This window comes from Ceratotherium simum, chromosome 29 (assembly GCF_057802395.1).
Source record: "Ceratotherium simum simum isolate JZ-2026a chromosome 29, ASM5780239v1, whole genome shotgun sequence".
Classification (NCBI taxonomy): Eukaryota; Metazoa; Chordata; class Mammalia; order Perissodactyla; family Rhinocerotidae; genus Ceratotherium; species Ceratotherium simum.
The window spans coordinates 40,400,418-40,422,066 of NC_141928.1; the positions used below are offsets into that span (position 1 = coordinate 40,400,418).

General features: G+C 38.1%; 1 protein-coding gene across 1 annotated transcript in view; it reads right to left on the reverse strand.

Moving 5' to 3' along the window:
* The window catches only part of LOC101393436 (phospholipid-transporting ATPase FetA-like), a 126,813-nt gene that overhangs the window by 36,965 nt on the left and 68,199 nt on the right, over positions 1-21,649 (reverse strand). The window contains exons 11-14 of the mRNA XM_087419539.1: positions 20,540-20,628; positions 9,490-9,686; positions 7,165-7,373; positions 5,004-5,047 (exon numbers count right to left, since the gene is read on the reverse strand). Coding sequence (XP_087275665.1) covers positions 5,004-5,047; positions 7,165-7,373; positions 9,490-9,686; positions 20,540-20,628 — 539 coding nt within the window. The remainder of the gene's footprint in view (positions 1-5,003; positions 5,048-7,164; positions 7,374-9,489; positions 9,687-20,539; positions 20,629-21,649) is intronic.

Here is a 21,649-nt window from a genome sequence, read left to right on the forward strand (position 1 = left end):
TCAAAAAATAAAATAAAATCACTGGTAAAGGTAAATATACAGCAAAGGTAGCAGATCAACCACATATGAAGCTAATATGAAGGTCGAAAGACAGAAGTACTAAAATTTTCTATTTCCAAGATAAGAGGTTAACAGATATATACAAAAAGCAGGTTAAATATGATATCAAAAACATAAAATGTAGGAGGAGGGGAGTAAAAGAGTAGAGCTTTTAGCAAGAGGTCAAACTTAAGAGAACATCAACTTAATATAGATTGCTATGTACACAGGTTATTATATATGAACCTCATGGTAATCACAAACCAGAAACCTATAACAAATACACAAAAATTAAGAGAAATGAACCCAAACATAACAGTAAAGAAAGCCATCAAACCACATGGGAAGAGAGCAAGAGAAGAAGAAAGGAACAGAGAAGAACTACTAAAACACCCAGAAAAAAGGTAACAAAATGTTCATAAGTACATACTTATCAATAGCTACTTTAAATGTCAATGGACTAACTGCTCCAATCAAAAGGCACAGGGTGGCTGATTGGATGAAAAACCAAGACCCATATATACGCTGCCTACAAGAGACACACTTCAGACCTAAAGATACGAACTGAGAGTGAAGGGATGGAAAAAGATATTCCATGCAAATGACAATGAAAAGAAAGCTGGGGTAGCAACATTTATATCACAGAAAATAGACTTTAAAACAAAAGCTGTAACAAGAGACAAAGAAGGGCACTACATAATGATAAAAGGAACAATCCAACAAGAGGATATAACATTTGTAAATATCTATGCACCCAACATAGGAGCACCTAAACATATAAAGCAACTATTAACAGACACAAAGGAGAAAGAGACAGTAACACAATAATAGTAGAGGACTTTAACACTCCACTTACATCAATGGATAGATCATTAAACAGAAGATCGATAAGGAGACATTGGCCTTAAATGACACATTAGACCAGATGGACTTAGTAGATATATACAGAACATTCCATCCAAAAACAGCAGAATACACTTTCTTTTCGAATGCACATGGAACATTCTCCAGAACAGATCACATATTAGGTCACAAAACAAGTCTCAATAAATTTAAGAAGACTGAAATAATACCAAGCATCTTTTCTGACCACAATGGTATGAAACTAGAAATCAACTACAGGAAGAACACTGGAAAAGTAACAAATATGTGGAGATTAAACAAAATGCTATTGAACAACTATTGGGTCAATGAAGAAATCAAAGGAGAAATCAAAAAATACCTGGAGACAAATGAAAATATGACATGCCAAAATTTATGGGATCTAGCAAAAGCAGTACTAAGAGGGAAGCTTACAGCAATAAAGGCCTACCTCAGCAAACAAGAAAATCTCAAATAAACAATCTAACAGTACATCTAAAGGAACTAGAAAAAGAAGAACAAAGCCCCAAATCAGTAGAAGGAAGGAAATAATAAAAATCAGAGTGGAAATAAATGAAATAGAGACTAAAAAAAAAATAGAAAAATCAATGAAACTAAGAGCTGGTTCTTTGGAAAGATAAACAAAATTGACAAACCTTTAGCTAGACTCACAAAGCAAAAAGAGAGAGGGCTCAAATAAATAAAATCAGAAACGAAAAAGGGGAAATTACAATGGACACCTCAGAAATACAAAAGATTATAAGAGAATACTATGAAAAGATATACACCAACAAATTGGATAACCCTAGAAGAAAGGAATAAATTCTTAGAATTATACAACCTTCCAAAACTGAATCAAGAAGAAATAGAGAATTTGAACAGACCAATCACCAGTAAGGAGATCAAACCAGTAATCAAAAACTTCCCAAAAAATAAAAGTCCAGGACCAGACGGCTTCCTTGGTGAATTCTACCAAACATTCAAAGAAGACTTAATACCTATCCTTCTCAAACTCTTCCAAAAAATTGAACAGAAGGGGAAGCTTCCTAACTCATTCTTTGAGGCCAACATTACCGGGATACCAAAACCAGACAAGGACAACACAAAAAAACAAAATTACAGGCCAATATTACTAATGAACATTGATGCAAAAATCCTCAACAAAATACTAATAAATCGAATACAACAATACATTAAAAAGGTCATACACCTTGACAAGTGGGATTTATTCCAGGGATGCAGGGATGTTTCAAAATACACAAATCAATCAATGTGATACACCACATTAACACAACAAAGAACAAAAATCCTATGATCATCTCAATAGATGCAGAGAAAGCATTTGACAAGATACAGCATCCATTTATGATAAAAACTCTGAATAAAACAGGTAGGGAAGGAAAGTACCTCAACATAATACAGGCCATATAATGACAAACCCACAGGTAATACACTCAATGGAGAAAAACTGAAAGCTATCCCTCTAAGAACAGGAACCAGACAAGGATGCCCACTTGCGCCACTCTTATTTAACATATTATTGGAAGTCCTAGCCAGAGCAATCAGGCAAGAAAAAGAAATAAAAGGGATCCAATTTGGAAAGGAAGAAGTAAAACTGTCACTATTTGCAGATGACATGATTTTATATATAGAAAACCCAAAAGAACCCACCAAAAAACTTTTAGAAACAATAAATAAATATGGTAAAGTTGCAGGATACAAAATCAACATACAAGAATCAGTTGTGTTTCTATACACTAACAATGAAGTAGCAGAAAGAGAAATTAAGAATACACTCCCATTTACAATTGCAACAAAAAGAATAAAATATCTAGGAATAAATTTAACCAAAGAAGTGAAAGATCTGTACACTGAAAACTATAAAACGAAGAAGACACAAAGGAACGGAAAGATATTCCGTGCTCTTGGATTGAAAGAATTAACATAGGTAAAATGTCCATACTTCCTAAAGCAATCTACCAATTCAATGCAATCCCTATCAAAGTTTTGACGACATTTTTCACAGAAATAGAACAAAGAATCCTAAAATTTATATGGAACAACAAAAGACCCCGAATAGCCAAAGGAATCCTGAGAAAGGAGAACAAAGGTGGAGGCATCATAATCCCTGATTTCAAAGTACACTACAAAGCTATAGTAATCAAAACAGAAGGGTACTGGCACAAAAACAGACACACAGAACAATGGAACAGAATCGAGAGCCCAGAAATAAACCCACACATCTATGGACAGCTAATTTTTGACAAGGAAGCCAAGAACATATGATAGAGAAAGGAAAGTCTCTTCAATAAATGGTGTTGGGAAAACTGGACAGCCAAATGCCAAAGAATGAAAGTACACCATTATCTTACACCATACACAAAAATTAACTCAAAATGGATTAAAGACTGGAATGTAAGACCTGAAACCATAAAATTTCTACAAGAAGACACAGGTAGTACACTCTTTGACATCGGTCTTAGCAGCATATTTTCAAATACCATGTCTGACCAGGCAAGGGAAACAAAAGAAAAAAATTAAAAATGGGACTGCATCAAACTAAAAAGCTTCTGTACAGCAAAGGAAACCACCAAAAAAACGAAAAGACAACCACTGGGAGAAGACATCTGCAAACCATATCTCTAGTAAGGGTTTAACATCCAAAATATATAAAGAACTCATACATCTCAACAACAAAAAAACTAACAACCCAATTAAAACATGGGCAAAAGACCTGAACAGTCATTTTTCCAAAGAAGATGTACAGATGGCCAACAAGCACATGAACAGATGTTCAACATCACTAATTATTAGGGAAATTCAAATAAAAACTACAATGAGATATCACCTCACACCTGTCAGAATGGCTGTAATTAACAAGACAAGAAATAACAAGTGTTGGAGAGGATGTGGACAAAAGGGAACACTCATACACTGCTGGTGGGAGTGCAAACTGGTGCAGCCATTATGGAAAACACTACGCAGATTCCTCAAAAAATTAAGAATAGAACTACCACATGATCCAGCTATTCCACTGCTGGGTATTTATCCCAAGAATATGAAAACACAAATGCCTAAAGATATATGCACCCCTATGTTCAATGCGGCATCATTCACAATAGCCAAGACTTGGAAGCAACCCAAGAAAAAGGAGAACAGATTAGTGGTTACCAGAGGAAAAGGGGATGCAGGGAAGGTGAAAGGGGTAAAGGGGCACATGCGTATGGTGATGGATAAAAACTAGACTACTGGTGGTGAAACAATGCAATCTATACAGAAACTAAAATATAATAATGTACACTTGAAATTTACACAATGCTAAAAGGCAATAGGACCTCAATAATAAACAAAAATATATATATACACCAATTGAAAAAATAATGTGGCTCCCCTTTGACCAACTGATTTCACTTCTAGGACTTTATTCTAAGGAAATAATTATCAGAAGAGGAGACAAAAATGTATGTACCAGGGTGCTTACCACAATGCTATTGATAATAGCAAAAGAAAATGGAATAAAAATAGGGGATTGGTTAAATAAATTAAGGTACATCAATACAATTGGATATGATACTCATTCAAAATGAGGATGTAGACCTAATTTACTGACATGGGAAGAGGACCACAACATAGTGTTAAGTGAATAAAAGGACGCTGACAATAGCATGCATGCTATGATCCTTCCTCCCTTTCTCCCTCCTGTCTATCTAATCTATCACTAGATCTAGACGTATATGTGCACATATATGCTTATGAAAAGCATCTGAAAGGATAGACCCCCCACATTTTACATTGGTTATCTAAATGGAATTGAATGATTTTAACTTTCTTCTTCATACATTTCTGTATTGTTTGGATGTTTTTATATAGTGAGTATAGATTATTTTTTAAACAGAAAAAAACAATAAATCTATTTTCATTTTAAACACAAACCCAAATCCCCTCAAATAAACAGAGGTCATTTATATAATACTTTTTGATATTATGGGGCCAATAAAACCTTCAGAGTCTAAGGGAGTCCCAATTTGTGTTTAAGATGCTGCTGCGCAGCACGGCCTCACTCAGCTCCCACATACATTTCACAGGAAGCTGTAATCACTTACCTCAGAAACTTCTAACCGCTGTCCATTCTTGTCATAGATATCACCTGTTGGTAAGTAAACAGAACAGAGACTTAGCAAAGGTTTTAAAGAAGGGTTTACAAATATTTTTTTATTGTGGTAAAATATATGTAACATAAAATTTGCCATTTTAATCATTTTTTAGTGTACAATTCAGTGGCACTAATTACATTCACAATGTTGTGCAACAATCACCATTATATATTTCCAAAACTTTTTCAGCATCCTAAACAGAAACTTCTATTCTTCTCCATTCCCAGCCCCTGGTAACCTCTAATCTACTTTCTGTCTCTATGAATTTGCCTATTCTAGATATTTCATATAAGTAGAATAATACAATATTTCCTTTCGTGTCTGGCTTATTTCATTTAGCATAATGTTTTCAAGAATCATCCATGTTGCAGCATGTGTCAGAACATCACTACTTTTTTTTTTTTTTTTTTTGTGAGGAGATCAGCCCTGTGCTAACATCTGCCAATCCTCCTCTTTTTTTGCCGAGGAAGACGGCCCTGGGCTAACATCCGTGCCCATCCTCCTCCACTTTATATGGGTCGCCGCCACAGCATGGCTCGCCAAAGCAGTGCGTCGGTGCGCGCCCGGGATCTGAACCAGCGAACCCCGGGCCGCCGCAGCGGAGCGCGCGCACCCAACCGCTTGCGCCACCGGGCTGGCCCCAGAACGTCACTACTTTTTATGACTAATATTCCATTGTGTGGACATACCACAATTTGTTTATCCATTCATCTGTTGATGGACACATGGATTGTTTCTACCTTTTGGCTATTGTGAATAGTGCTGCAGTGAACACTAGCAAATATCTATCTGTTTGAATCCCTGTTTTCATTTTTTTTTTTTTTGGTATATACTTAGGAATGGAACTACTGGGTTATATGGCAATTTAAAGGAGGGTTACTAAAAGCTGATTTTTTCTGATTCTATCATCCTAGACTTGTAGTCAAGCTTCCTCAAATCCCCTCAGGCCACCTAGCCCTCAGTGCCCCGTTAAGCTCCTCTCCCCAAGCCAATAGAAGAAGAGGTCATCTGCTTGGGCCACAACTCTTCTCCCGTAAGTGTGAGTGAGGTGAGGCTGGAGTTTAGTCACTGGATCTATGAGAGACTTCATACTTCACGAAGCCCTCCAATCAGAAAAGTTACCTAGGAGACGTGTGAAAATAGTGCTAGAACGTTTAGGATTGTTGGCCAGTGGATAGTACAGAGAGAATAGGGGTGGAAGACAGTCTAATGTCAAGCAAAGAAACATCCATGACCCTTTTCAACCTTACCCATTGTATTGTCAGGGCTTACAATGAGCCAGAGAATTAAGATCCTCACCCAAATCAACACATCCAAAAATAAGCTTTCAGAGTTTATACACATGAAAACTTGTTTGGCAGGGGTAATAGGAAATATTAGTGCTCTAGCTTTTTTTTTACCTTTAAATTTTTTATTATTTTTATATTGAGGTGAAATTCACATAACATACAATTAACCATTTTCAAGTGTACAATCCAGGGGCATTTAGTGCATTCACAATGTTGTGCAACTACTACATCTCTAGTTTCAAAGCTTTTTCATCACCCCAGAAGAATATCCCATGTGCTCTAGCTTTTCAGATGTGACTGCCTTCCTCTGTTAGTTAGTGCACTGGGCATGAATGTTCACATACATGAAGACTTAACACTATCACACAAACAAGCTTATGCTTAAGGCATGAAATAAATGAGGAACTGTGCATGGGAGACACTGATCAAACTCTGACTACCCTTTGATGGCTTCTCTCAAGACTGTTTATTGGTTTGAGGGAGAACCAGGAGAGTAGCAACTTCAGTAATATGCTGCTTGCTCCATCTGATTTAATATGAGAGTGAAGTGACATTCCCAAGACATTGGAAATTCTTGAGGACAGAGATTAAGTCTTGTACATCTTGGTATTTCCAATGTCCAATTTCCATGATGGGTTGCATCTATAAGGGGCTAAATAAATGCTTTTAGGTTAGAATTGAATGGGCTAGGTGATCTTTGCTTAGGAATAGAGAAGGTTGTGAGAATAAGAGGCATATATATTTAGAGTCAGATTATTCTTGAAAACATCTGCGAAGTAGAATTTCCCCAGGACTCAGGGAAAACAGGAAGACATGCATACCATAGAATGTCCCATTAATAGAACACTTCTTGAAAACCATGATGTTCTGAGTCAGGGTCCCTGTTTTGTCAGAGAACACGTATTTGACCTGGCCGAGCTCCTCATTAAGGGTGGTGGTGCGAGCCTGTGCTGCTGTGTTCTTTGGTGCATAAAACATCTTCCGATCCCAGTTGATATAGTAACTGTTGCCCAATCTTATTATCTCAACACTAAGGAAAAAGGAAGAAAAGAAGGGTCCTGGGTCAGAGCAGGACAAGCAAATGCATCACCTTGGTTTCCTTCTTATCCGTCGTGTGGTAGGTCAGGGCGAGCATTAGAAAATCAGAGCATCTCCCACCAGCCAACCCACTCTAATTCTGACTTTGACCATTATCACTCAATGCTTTACAATCTGGATCCAGATATACCTGATTAACTTGGCTGAGGCATACTCTCCTTTTACCCTTTCTTCTTCAAAAACATATCCAGCAAAAGTCACAAATTTTGAACTTCTGCAGTCATGCAAGGGCTGATAGAGGTAAGAGCGAACTAACAAAAGGCTGCCTAGGCTTAATTGAAGGATTATTGCTGCTGTCATGTAAATTCATTGGTAGGGAAGAGAGAGAAACTTGAAACACTCAGAGCATCTTTGTTTCACAAGAAGAGGGGTAGGATCTGTGAAAATCAGAAACAGCTTACAGGAGCTGACCCTCTGCTAAATTTCCAGGCAGAGCCAGCCTGCCTGTAGCTTCTCCCCTCAATAGCCTCATCTCCATTTTATCTGAATTTTCCCTATCTCCCTTGTCTCATTCCTCTTCTGTTCCAAATAATATGCATTATAGATTCTTTATGGTTAACAAGCATCTTCATTTTAAAACAATGAAGACTTTTTAAGGGGCCTCCTTCCTATCATCATTCATACTTAATGTGTGTTAGTTTAGATTGCTTCATTAGCAATCTCTGTCTGAGACAGCTGCATGGAACCACATGGCTTTTTGGTTTGAGGCGGGAGAGGAGGTGCCCAGGCCCACATTATTGACTCTGCTGGTCCTCATGTGTTGAGTCTTGACCCCTCCCTTCCTTCGCCATACCAGCCACCACAGCAATCTCTCTAAACCCAAACATTTAATCACATTATTTCTTTCCTTAGAAAGGTATGTGCTGCTTTTAGGATAAAATCCAAACGCCTTGGCCTGGCATTTAAGGTTCTCCTGGATCTGATCCTAAATTACCATCCAATACCTTAGTCTAGTCTACTCACTGTTCTATTACCAGATCAAGCTTTTAAAAACATCCAAACCTTTGTACATGCTGATCTTTCTGCTTGCAATATTCTTTTCCTATTTTCTGCTTGGTGAATTCTATTCTTTTTTCAAATATTAGTTTTATTATTACCTTTTTCTGTAAACCCCTAAGTCTCTCCAGGCAGAACTAATCCATTCCTTTTCAAGGCTCCCATAGCATTCACATATATATTTCTATTACATCATTTTTCATATTGTACCATAATGGTTTATTTAAGTATCTGGATCTATGGCTATGTTGTAAGCATATCTAGAGAAGGGGCTGCTTTATTTTTCATGTTTCTATCTCTAGCACCCAATATAGTGTTTGGCACACAGTAGGTGCTCAATAAACATTTATTACATTAATCAGATAGTTTAGTGATATGGAGGGTGTTTTTGGGTTGGGATGCCACAGTGCAAGGTTTAGGAAAGAAGGATGCGAAAACGTGTTTCAGGGTGTGTATGTGAAATGGAATGTTGAAAAGTGAAAAAGGAGATCAGAATATAGTAAAGACTTATTTTACCTATTTCAAATTTTTGTCCAAGGTGCTCATGAAAAAAGGGAAGAAACCTCCTTCTCCTCTTCTCCAACTAAACCAGAACCTAAGACACAATTACACCTATCTACCATTTGCCACATTGTTTCTGATATCTGATTAACTGATTTATACATGAATATGTGGAACTGACCTCGTTGATAAACTAGGGGCTGCCTGGCTTGTGCTTTAGCAACACCAAATTTGTGTGTATTTTTTCTAACTATTTCATGTGCTTATATGTCTTATTTAGTCACTTACATTATAAGCTATTTGAGGGTAGGGACAATTTTCTTTTTGTATAACCCCCATAGTATCTAGCATAGTATTCTGGATATGGAAAGCATTTATGCAATCTCCAGATATTTCTCAGAGTGTTTTGTATACCAGGCACTGTTGAAAGTAAAGGGTTAAAGAGCACACAATCTATGCTTTCTAGAAGTTCACACTCTGGTTGGGGAATTAAGCAGGAAGTATGAAGTCAGCTCCTCCTCCTGTAACCCAAAGTGATCAAAAAAGCCTACCTGACATAGAGGGAAATGGGCACCATAGTGTTGAGAATAATGAAGTAGGACCAGAATATGAGGATGGCAGAGACAACTGATGAAGAGACATATTCTTTCCATGGCAGAAAATTCTGGAAGTAGTAGCCTTTCTTGTTCTCCCAAATGCCATGTCCAATTGCTAGGATAAAACACATGCTGCCTAAAAATAGGAAAATCTAGAAATCAAAAAAAGAATTAAATTAACATTTCATCCAAGGCATGTGCTGCTTCAGTTCTACCTTTCAGAGGTTATCTCTCTACAGAGCTTCTCTCTCTTCTTAGAGGGCAGGGGCCTTGATGTTCACAGGCTGTAGGCAGTAGTATGGAGGACAGACAAGAAAGCCCAGCAGGAGCCATCCTTGGGTTTTTGAAGGGAGATAATAGTAACTAAAACATATTAAATACTAATTAAGTGCCAGGAACTGTGGTAAGTACTTTACATATATTATTTAATGTAATTTATAATACCCTTTTTTGTGTTTGTGTGCTGAGGAAGATTCACCCTGAGCTAACATCTGCTGCCAATCTTCCTCTATTTTGTATGTGGGTCACCGCCATGGCATGGCTGTTGATGAGTGGTGTAGGTCTGCACCCAGGAACCAAACCTGGGCTGCCGAAGAAAAGTGCGCCAAACTTAACCACTAGGCCACAGGGCCAGCTTGTATAATACCCCTCTTTTAATAATAGATGAGAAATTTGATATTAAGAGTGGAAAAGTACTTTGCCTAAAGTCACTTAGCTACTAATTAGGAGAGACAGCACCCAAGCTCTTTATCACTCCACTATTGAAGAGAGGTGCTGCTTTAACAAAGTCTAAAATGTATGGCACTGGCTAAGCAGTTGCGGGTGGGTGAGTGGTAAGGAAAGTGATATAAAAGGCTGAAAATATGGCAATCATGTTAATAGTAAAGAATTTGGTAAAACTGGAAGACAGACCATGTGCCTACTGAGCCGATGGCTGTAAGGGAAGTGGTTAGAAAGAATTAGAATATTAGTGTGTGCTGGCTGCCTTTGACAAGGTATTAAAAGAAAGAGTTGAATTAGGGAAATAATTGGCCAATTTATAAGTAGAAATAAAAAGGAACAGAGAGAAATTTGGGTCATCAAAGGACTGGAAAAGTCTATTACTTTTAGACACCAAAGAGGAAGAGCTAAAAATGAGATCTTAAGGAAACAAGGCCAATAATTCTTTCCAATTGAATAAAGTGAATCAGCCTGGAGGCAAAGTTCAGATTAAAGATTATATCTTCTTTCCCAAGATTATTGTTCCAGATAACCTCAATTTTCTTGCCACTAAGTTGAGAGAGAAGGGCATGGAGGGGCAAGAAAGCAAAGAAATAAGACAAATTCAAGAACTATGTTTAGAAAAGAACTTTGAGGGAGAGGGGATAACACTCCCAAACTCATTTTACCAGCATTACCCTAGAACCAAAGCTAGACACTACAAGGACACTACAAGAAAAGACAACTACAGGCCAATATCCCTGATGAATATAGATGCAAAACTTCTCAACAAAATACTAGCAAACTGAATTCATCAGCACATTAAAAGGATCATATATCACGATCAGGTAGGATTTAGACATTAATGGAAGAAATTGAAGAAGACACAAACAAATGGGAAGATATCCTGTGTTCATGGATAAGAAGAGTTAACATTGTTAAAATGTCCATACTACCCAAAGCTATCTATAGATTCAATCTGTCAAGATTCCAATGGCATTTTTTTTTACAGAAATAGAAAAAGCAATCCTAAAACGTGTATGGAACCACAAAAGACCCTGAATAACTAAAGCAATCTTGAGAAAGAAGAATAAAGCTGGATGCATCACATTTCTTGATTTCAAACTATATTACAAAGCTATAGTAATCAAAACAGTATGGTACTGGCATAAAAATAGACATATAGACCAATGCAACAGAATCAAGAGCCCAGAAATGAACCCATGCATATATGGTCAACTACTATTTGACAAGGGAGGCAAGAATACTCAATGGAGAAAAGATACTCTCTTCAATAAATGGTGTTGGGAAAACTGGATATTCACACGCAAAAGAATGAAACTGGACCTCTATCTTATAATTCTCACAAAAATTAACGTGAAATAGATTAAAGACTTAAACGTAAGACCCAAAACCATAAAACTCCTAGAAGAAAAGAGAGAAAAAGCTCCTTGACATTGGTCTTGGCAATGATTTTATGGATGTGACACCGAAAGCACAAGCAACAAAAGCGAAAATAAACAAGTGTGATTATATCAAATCTAAAAGCTTCTGCACAGCAAAAGAAACAATCAACAAAATGAAAAGGCAGCCCACGGAATGGGAGAAGATATTTGCCAACCACATATCTGATAAGAGGTTAATATCCAAAATATATAAAGAACTCGCACAACTCAATAGCAGAACAACCAAACAATTCAATTAAAAAATGGGCAAAGGACCTGAATAGACATTTTTCCTAAGAAGATATTCAAATAGCCAATAGGTACAGGAAAAGATACTCAACATCACTAATCATCAGGGAAATGCAAATCAAAATCACAATGAGCTATCACCTCACACCTGTTAGAATGGCTTTTATCAAAAACACAAGAGATAATAAGTACTGGGGAGGATGTGGAGGGTGCACTGTTAGTGGGAATGTAAATTGGTACAGCCACTATGGAAAACAGTATGGAGGTTCCTCAGAAATTAAAAAATAGGGCCGGCCCCGTGGCTTATCAGTTAAGTGCTTGTGCTCCGCTGCTGGCGGCCAGGGTTCGGATCTCGGGCGCGCACCGACGCACCGATTCTCTGGCCATGCTGAGGCCGAGTCCCACATACAGCAACTAGAAGGATGTGCAGCTATGACATACAACTATCTACTGGGGCTTTGGGGGAAAAATAAATAAATAAAATTAAAAAAAAAAAAGAAATTAAAAAATAAAACTATCATATGATCCAGCAATTCCACTTCTGGGTATATATCCAAAGGAAATTAAATCACTATCTTGAAGAGATATCTGCACCCCCATGTTCACTGCAGCATTATTTACAATAGCCAAGACATGGAAACAACCTAAGTGTCTACTGACAGATGAATGGATAAAGAAAATGTGGTATATATATACACACATGTACAAATACAATAGAATATTACTCAGAATAATGTATGTTATTCCATACAATAGAATATTATTCAAAAAAGAAGGCAATTGTGCCATTTGTGACAACATGGATGAAACTTGAAGGAATTATGCCAAGTGAAATAAGTCAGACAAAGACAAATACTGAATGATATCACCTATATGTGGAATCTAAAAAAACACACTCATAAAAACAGAGAGCAGATTGGTGGTTGCCAGGGGCCAGAGGTGAGTAAGAGGGAACAGGTGAAGGTGGTCAAAGGGCACAAACTTCCAGTTATAAGATGAATAAGTTTTGGGGACGTAATGTGCAGCATGGTGACTATAGTGAACAATCCTGTTTTGTATATTTGAAAGTTGCTAAGAGAGTAGATCTTACAAGTTCTTACCACACACAGAAAAACTGTAACTTTGTGAGGTGATGGATGTGTTAACTAACTTTATTGTGGTAGTTATTTCACAATACATACATATATCAAATCATTATGTGGTATACTTTAAACTTACACAATGCTATATGTCAATTATTTCTTAATAAAGATGGAAAAAAATAAAATGTAAAAGAATTTTATATAAATGATATCATATAGTACACATCTTTTTTTGTCTGGCTTCTTTCACTCAGCATAATTATTTTGGGATTCATCCATGTTTTTGCATCTACCAAATCATTCATTTCTTTTTATTGATGAGTAGTATTCTATTGTATAGATATTGCACAGTTTACTAATTTATCTGTTAATGAACATTTGGGTTGTTTACAGTTTTTGGCTATTATAAACAAAGCTGCATCGAACATTTGTGTATAAGACTTTGCATGAACATACACTTTCATTTCATTTGTAAATATCTAGGAGTGGAATTGCTGAGTCCTACAGTAAATTTATATTTAACTTTTTAATTTTTTTTTTTAAGAAACTGCTAAATGTGTTCCAAAGTTGTACAGTTTTACATTCCACCAGCATTATATGCCCATATGCCTCTGGAGAAGACACATATGATATTGTGAACCACCTCTAAGTCTACTCAATGGTCTTCAAACCTGTGCCCTTTGTCACAAAGTGTGACTAGCCCAAAACAACCAATCCCCACTGTTAGATTATCAGAGGTCTTATCTTTGAGTCACTGATGAGAAAGTCTTTGAAGACAAGAGTAGAAAAGCAGGAAGAGCAGATCTAACTGGGATCATTCTCAGAAAATGAGATTTTAAAAAACTTTTATTACGAAAAATTTCAAACACATATTAAGGTATATAAATAGTACAACGAACCCTTATGTACTCATCACCTAGCTTCAACAATTATCAATTCATGGCCAGTCTTATTTCTTCCAAACTTCCTCTTCCGCTGACCTCCATTTTATTTTAAGCAAATTTCTCACATTATATAATTTTATCCACAGTTTAATATGTATCTTTAAAGGATCTTGTTTAAACATATAACCACAATACCTTATCACTTAAAAAATTAACAATAAATCCCAATATTCAATATTTGAGATTTGAGAGTTGGGTGAGGGGTGGGAAAAACAAAACAGAGGAGGACTGAGATAAAACAGAATAAAATCTGCTTTTATTCCTAGCCTAGTGCAGATTCATACTGAGTAGTTCAGCTCTTGGTGATGAAGGTCTCTTTGGGACCATACAACCCTTCCTTCTCAGTCTTACTCCCATTTTCTCATCCTTCTCTTCAATGAGTCATGTGAAACCAAGGCTATCCTCATGGTTCAGATCAAACCTCACTGACGAGTTCTGCTGGCCTTGCCTTCCTTCTTGGATAGTCTATGTGGCCAACATTAAATTTGAGACTATATTCCTCTACCTGCCACTTCTCCAGCCCCTACCTGATCAGCTCCAGTGGGAAAAATGGGGAAGGTAAAATGATTAAATTATTATAATTTTTTTATAAATATAAATTTATCTATTATTTATTTATTTATTATAAAGTATTAGAATAAATAATTCGAAACCCTCCAAAGCTGTGGGAGAAAATGACAGGGTGACCTTCAACACCTCTGCTCCATCCCTGTTGCCTGGATAACTGAGAATTACCCATGGTTTCCAGTGATGTGCCCTGCCTCCACTGTTAGACTAGGAGTCCCCGAACCAGATCTTTCTGCTCAGACTGAGCCACCAGAAAGGCAAATCACCTCTATCAGACAAAGCCCCAGGGGTCAGGGCTTCCCCCTCAGTGTGAGGCCCATAGGGACAGAACACAGTCTACTCTTTCCTCATTCTTAGAGCTTTTCCTGCCATCCCGAGGCTTTCTAAGCCCTTGAAGATGTTGTTTCTTATTGTTATAATGGAGTTTATTGGTACTTTGGCTCTAAAGATTCACTTTGCTTCCTTTGTATAGGAAGAAAAAAACAAGAAATTGGTTATTGCTACAAACCCCAAAGGTTACTTGTTTATTACTAGAGCTAGTCATATCCAAAGAGCAGACAGCCACCCATTTAGCAAAAAGTGGTTCCACTTAAGGCCGAAAGTGATACTCAATTTTGTCACTCTTGACAAAACTGGCCAACAACTAGAGCCATCGCTGTCACAGTGGAGCTCCCAGGCTTCACAGGCAGCCTGTAAAAAGAAAGTAGTCCTGGTCCTTGGGCCCTTCACATCTGTGCTGTCTACTGTGCCTTACCCCAGAAGTACAGCCTGGATTTCTGGCATCATTCCAGTTTCAAGCACTCTGCTTCTTTGCCCCACAAATACACTCCAACTTAACAGACCAGGGTTCAGAAAGCATTGTCACTGTGAGCTCTGGGCACTGTGGAGAGGGAGGAGATCAAACCCCAGCTCAGCTATGAGCTCATCAGGAAGCAGCTTTGCTAAACATGCTCCTTGTGTCTGTCAGATTTTCCCCTAAGAAACAGTTCCAAAAATGGAGTGTTTAAATCAGGAAGGATTTCTGCTCCAGCTTCAAGAAATGAGAGTGCATTATATCTAACTACATTGACAATGTCCTGGCAAAAATACCACATAAACAAAACTGCTGAACTGATAAGAACCTAGCTAATTCAAGAACATTTCTTCATTTAATAACCATTCAAAAGACATGTCCTGAGCACTGCTTTGTGCAAGGCACTCCCAAGAGTATAGAGATGATTATGACATAATTTTTACCTTAGAGACTCATAATTTGGTAGCTCAGCTATTCATTCATTTTTTTCACTAACTCAACAAATAATAATGAAGATCCTATTATGTGTCAGGCATAGTTCTAGGGACTGGGGATACGGTGGTGAAAAAAGACAATGTCCTTACTCACAGAATTTACAATCCTGTGGAGAGAGGTGGATAACAGACAAGAAATGGAAAAATATAGTTTAACTAGCGCTAATTGCTGTGAGGAAAATAAAACAGGTTAATAGAATAAAGAAGGTCTTTGTGGGGGTGGCTACTTTAGATAGGGTGGCAGAGAAGGCTTCTCTGAAAAGGTGGCATTCAATGATGCTGTGCAAGAAGCAAGCCGTGCAAAGACTTGGGGCAGACACTGCCAGCAAGGGTAAAGGTCCTAAGTTAGGAACAAGTTTTCTTTCTCACCCAATTTGTAGTTTGCCTGGATATAGATATCTAGGTCAAAATAATTTTCACTTAACGACTTTGAAGACATGACCCCACTGGTTTCTAGGACCCAGTGGTGCCAGTGAGAAATCTGATGCCTATCCAATTCTCATTTTCTATTGACACCTTATTCTTATCGCTACAAAAATTTTGAGGGACTTCTCTATGCCCTTGGAGCTCTAAAATTTCATGATGTTTAATGGATGTTTTAAATCTGAAACTAATATCCTTCTTCAATTCTAGGATATATTCTTCTATTATTTCTTTGACAATGTTGTCCCTTCCATTTTCTCTTTCCAATAATCCTGGTAGATGAATTTGGGATTCCTGGTTTGGTCCTCCATCAAAAAAAGTATTTATCTCATATATTCTATCTCTTTGTCCTTTTGTTTTATGGTCTAGGAGAGTTCTCTGACTTTATTTCAGCCTTTTTATTGACTCTTTAATTTCAGCAATTTTTACTTTCCAAAATTCTTTTTTGTTGTTGTTCTTAGATTGCTTTTTTCTTATTTTTTTATTTTTAGTAACCTATTCTTATTTTATTTATGCAATTGCTTCTTCTAAGACTTATAATAAGAATTTTTTTCATTTCTCTTCCCTAAATTATAACCTGTTTATTCCAGGGTCAGTTATTCTATTTGTTCATCCTCATCCTTCTCTTTTGTGCTCCTGGTTTCCATCTAGTCCACTTAAAAATATGAATAAAAGAGTAGTTTGATCATTCTAGATTGCTAAAGTAAGTTTTGTTTCCCTTGGTTAATTTCGTTTCCCCAGCAGGCCCCTCCCATGACAGGGAAGAAGGTGCCATGGGTTCTGCGTTGTTTGACAGGTTGCACCCGAGGGTACACAAGGAGCTTGCAGGCAAACTTGAGCCCCCTAAATCTGAAGTAAAGTGAGTTTTACTCTGAGGTGGTGACACCCACCTTAGAAGCCCTAGTCCTCTACAGATAGGTTGTTCAATTTCTTTAGAAAGCAGTCCTCTTGTTTGAGACTGGAAGGCAAATACACTGTTCTTGCTATATGAATGTTATCAGGGTGGGAAGATGGTTCAGAGGGCCAATTATTGCCCATGTTGTTTTATGGGGAGTTTTAAAATTAATTATCCTGATTATTACCTCACATCCCACACCTGCCCTCCATACCTGCTGACTCTAGCTTGGAGCCACCCTTGAGCTCTATTAAGAATATATTTCCAGGGCCGGCCCAGTGGCGCAAATGGTTAAGTGCGTGCACTCCACTGCGGTGGCCCGGGGTTCACCGGGTCGAATCCCAGGTTCGGATCCTGGGCACGCACCGACGCACTGCTTGGCAAGCCATGCTGTGGCAGCGTCCCATACAGAGTGGAGGAAGATAGGCACAGATGTTAGCCCAGGGCCAGTCTTCCTCAGCAAAAAAAGAGGAGGATTGGCAGATGTCAGCACAGGGCTGATCTCCTCAAAAAAAAAGAATATATTTCCAGGGAAGCTTTTACCACTCAGGTTTATCTATCAGTATAACCTATCTGCTTTCTGCTTTCCAAAAACCCATCAACTCTTGGGTCTGCTGATGGTTCTTCATCCTCTGTCAGGACTGTTAGGTATTTATTTCCTGTTTCTACTTCTTTACAATCATTTCATTAGGCTTGAACAGGAAGTCTCAATGTCCTTAAACTGGATGCCCCAAAGTGAACATAATACCCCAGACAATATTTCCATACTTTCTGAAGAAAAGATTGCAAGAATGACCTCACAAATGTAGGAATTCTGCCAGCTTAGCTGCCCCTGGCATTTACACGGCCTCTCTGCTGCTTCTGCCTTGTAGGAGCCTAAGCGGCGAACTACATTCTCCCCGGAGACTCCCGCCGCAGATCCCTCTGTACTCCTGGTTTCATCTGCACTGGGGTTCTCTAGGCCTGCTATTCAGCTATCATCCTAGGACTTCCTTTCATAGCTCCCATGTTTCCTGGCTTCCATATCTTCTTTCTCGGTTTATTCTCTTCTTTTGCTTGAGTATACATTAGAGGCTTTCTAAGAGGATGCACAATGAGTAAATTTTTTTCAGTTTTTGCACATATGGATATTCTTTTACACTTGCATTTTATTGATAGTTTCACTGGATTTAGAATTATAGGCTGCAAAGAATTTTCTGGCAGACTTTTGAAGGCATTGATATTTACCTTCTACTGTTGCTGTTGAGAAGGCCAATGCTATTCTGATTCCTTGTGTAGGACCTTTTATTCCTCTCTGGAAGCTTTTAGGATCTTCTTTTTAATTTTATAATTTCTTCACATGTGGTCAATTTGCCATGGTAAATAGGATTTGTCATGTGTTTTAATTTTGTCTCCCCAGGGAGATAGCAAGTACAGCAGAAAGAGCATTGACTCTAAAAAGTTATGCCTAGATGGACAGATGTCATTATTAAACAAAATCCTGTATGTAAAGCACCTGGTACATATTGATGTCCCACTCCCATCCCCGCCAATGAACTTACACACTTGAGGGCTGGACCCAGGTCTTACACGTCCTTATATTTCTCACATCTGGCACATATGGGGCACATAACAAAGTCTCAATAAATATCATCTGATGACTTGATAAGTCATAGACGTGTCTTTGCCATTATTTTTCTGTGGAATTTTATTTATGATATTTATTTTTACTGTGTCTCAATTTGCATATTTGTCAAATGGGGAAAATACTTCTTGACTTGCTTATTGTTCATGGATATAGTGAGACTGCAGTTAGGGAGTCATGTGAAAATACTCTAAAAAGTTAAAATCCCTCTACTGATGTCAAGTATTATCACTGTCCTGCAGACAGGTAAACAAGTACTGAACCTTTCTAAGCGTATGGGAGACATCCTGTTTTGAAGACAAGCCTAGGCTAAACGACCTCGCTTACTGCCTAATTAAGTATGTTCCTAATATTGTCAAAGGCTTATCTGCCTATATTACTTTCTTGAATTCTCAACTGTGAGTGTTCTTCATTAAGAAACCAGGAAATGTCACTTTGTTTCAACCAGGAAATGTCACTTTGTTTCAACTGCTGAAAGCTATGCAGACAGCAGTAGAAAGAGAAAGATAGTGGATACTATTTTCTGGTCTCAAAGTTGAATGAACTTTCCTAATTTTCTAACACTCCATTTACTAAACCCAAAGGATTTAGAAGAACTGTTATATTTCCCATAATAAATAATGGAGAACAGGCAGTTTATAATTCAAATATTAATGAGAACCGTACAGAAAGAAAAGGCATCTTTGAATTTTCAGAGTCTAAGCAATAGAGTAAAAGTAAAAGTGAAACGTCATGGAATTAAGTATAGATAGCATTGGAACCACTCAATTATGCAAAGGAGTTGTATAAGTGAAGAAATTAATCTGTCTGTATCTAACAAGAATAAAGGTAACCTGTATATGACAGCATGGAAATAAATTGATTAATTAGTCTTCATTTTAAACTTCTATTATCAAAGCTGAGGGCCGGCCCCGTGGCTTAGCAGTTAAGTGCGTGCGCTCCGCTACTGGCGGCCTGGGTTTGGATCCCGGGCGCGCACCCACGCACCGCTTCTTGGGCCATGCTGAGGCCGCGTCCCACACACAGCAACTAGAAGGATGTGCAACTATGACATACAACTATCTACTGGGGCTTTGGGGGAAAAAAAAGGAGGAGGATTGGCAATAGATGTTAGCTCAGAGCCGGTCTTCCTCAGCAAAAAAAAAAAAAAAAAAAGAGGAGGATTAGCATGGATCTTAGCTCAGGGCTGATCTTCCTCACACACACACAAAAGAAGCTGATTATCTACTGAGTGCTTTTCAAATTTCATTTCTTAGCAGCAGAATCTTCTATTTCTCAACCGATATCTTACAGAACAGATCAATGTGAAGCTGCTCTTCTTGAAGCAGGAACTTCAGAACGAGAAGGCCAGAACAAAACTCACTTGATGTTCTCTATCCCCCTGCAGCAGAGTTTAAACTCCTCTAAGGAGATAGTTTGAAAAATCATCAGTTTAAGTAAGATGTTCTATTAGTCTTAGTAAGGCTTTATTAAAGTGGTTATGAAAACTGGCTATGAGAAAACAAAAAATGTGTCTTAACTTCTAAAGCAGGCTCCTCAATCCATTCTGGTACCACTAACCAAAGCATCAAACCTTAAACAAATTGTGACTATCCTCCACCAACAGACGTAAACTGGAGACTCCCTTGTCAACTGGCTCTGTTCTTTTCCACTTCAGATATTAGTATGTGGGGTCCTAAAACTACTTGAGACATTCAAACAACTACATTCTCAATTGGAAATGCCAGCTACTGGCATGGAAGGAAGGGAAGTGTTTCTATTTCAGAAACAGAAACAAGTCTTTAACTTACCCAGACCACAAGGACATTCATGAGATGGTCTATGTGTGTCCGTTTAAAGGTGGACTTTCCACAGTTCTGCATTAATTTGGTGTCTGGCCCTAAGTGAAACAGAGACACATCAGCTCTTAGAATCAGTGAATATACTTAGAGGCTTGAAATTGGGTTGGAATGTACCTTTATGATCACCTAATCAAACCTCTTTCCAATGCCAAGGGATAAAGCTCTGGAGAAAGGCTCATAGTTGATGCCAATAACTCAAAGGATGGAAAATTTGTTTTTAAGGATAATCCTAACTACTGCAAAGTGCACCAATGCTGACCCCTCTCTTTGCAGCACCGTAGAAAGTCTAGTCTTTCACAGATGAGTTAAGTCAGAATAGGAGCCACAAGCTTCGCTCTCATGACCATCTGGTTCATGTAGCTTAGAAAAGGGATTTTTCTGATAAAGACACTTCCACCTTCTTTTGAGGAAATCCAGTGCTAGACCAGGCTCTATTCAAGTTTCTAACTGAGAAAGCGGGAAAGGAAGCGGCAATGGCAGTGATTTCTTCTGAGGTGGAAGCTGGGAAGCTGAGACTTCTTTGGGGCTGAGAGACAGAGACTCTGTATTTCTTCATGACAGTGCAGACAGAAAGTAGAAGTAAAGAGCTTTTAATGGCCACTGGGACTAGAGTTTGAAATTGCTGACCAGAGATATGATGGCAGAGAAAACATAAGCAGTTTAGAAGAAAGTGTAAGTAGCAATTTCCATAGCCTTTTACCATCTGATTACTCTTCTTACATGTACTCTAACAAAGGGATTTCATCAATGTTTACACACGGGGGAGCTGGAACTCCCCTGATATGTGGGCAAACACTGAGAACGCAGGGCATAAGCAATGCCATTCTTTCCTGTTAAGCATTCCTTGAAGGGCGTGAAGTCATGAGAAGCACGGCTTAGAGCATGGAAGCTACAAGGGACAGTTATCTTCGAAGGGTCCTTATAAAGACCGACCCTACCCCAGGTTTCAAGAAGGATGTGGAGATCACGGTAGAACTTGGGCATCATGTAGCAGAAACAACAACCTAATTCTGCACTGAATACCTCGTGATACTCTTGGGTGGCATCAGCTCTCCTCTG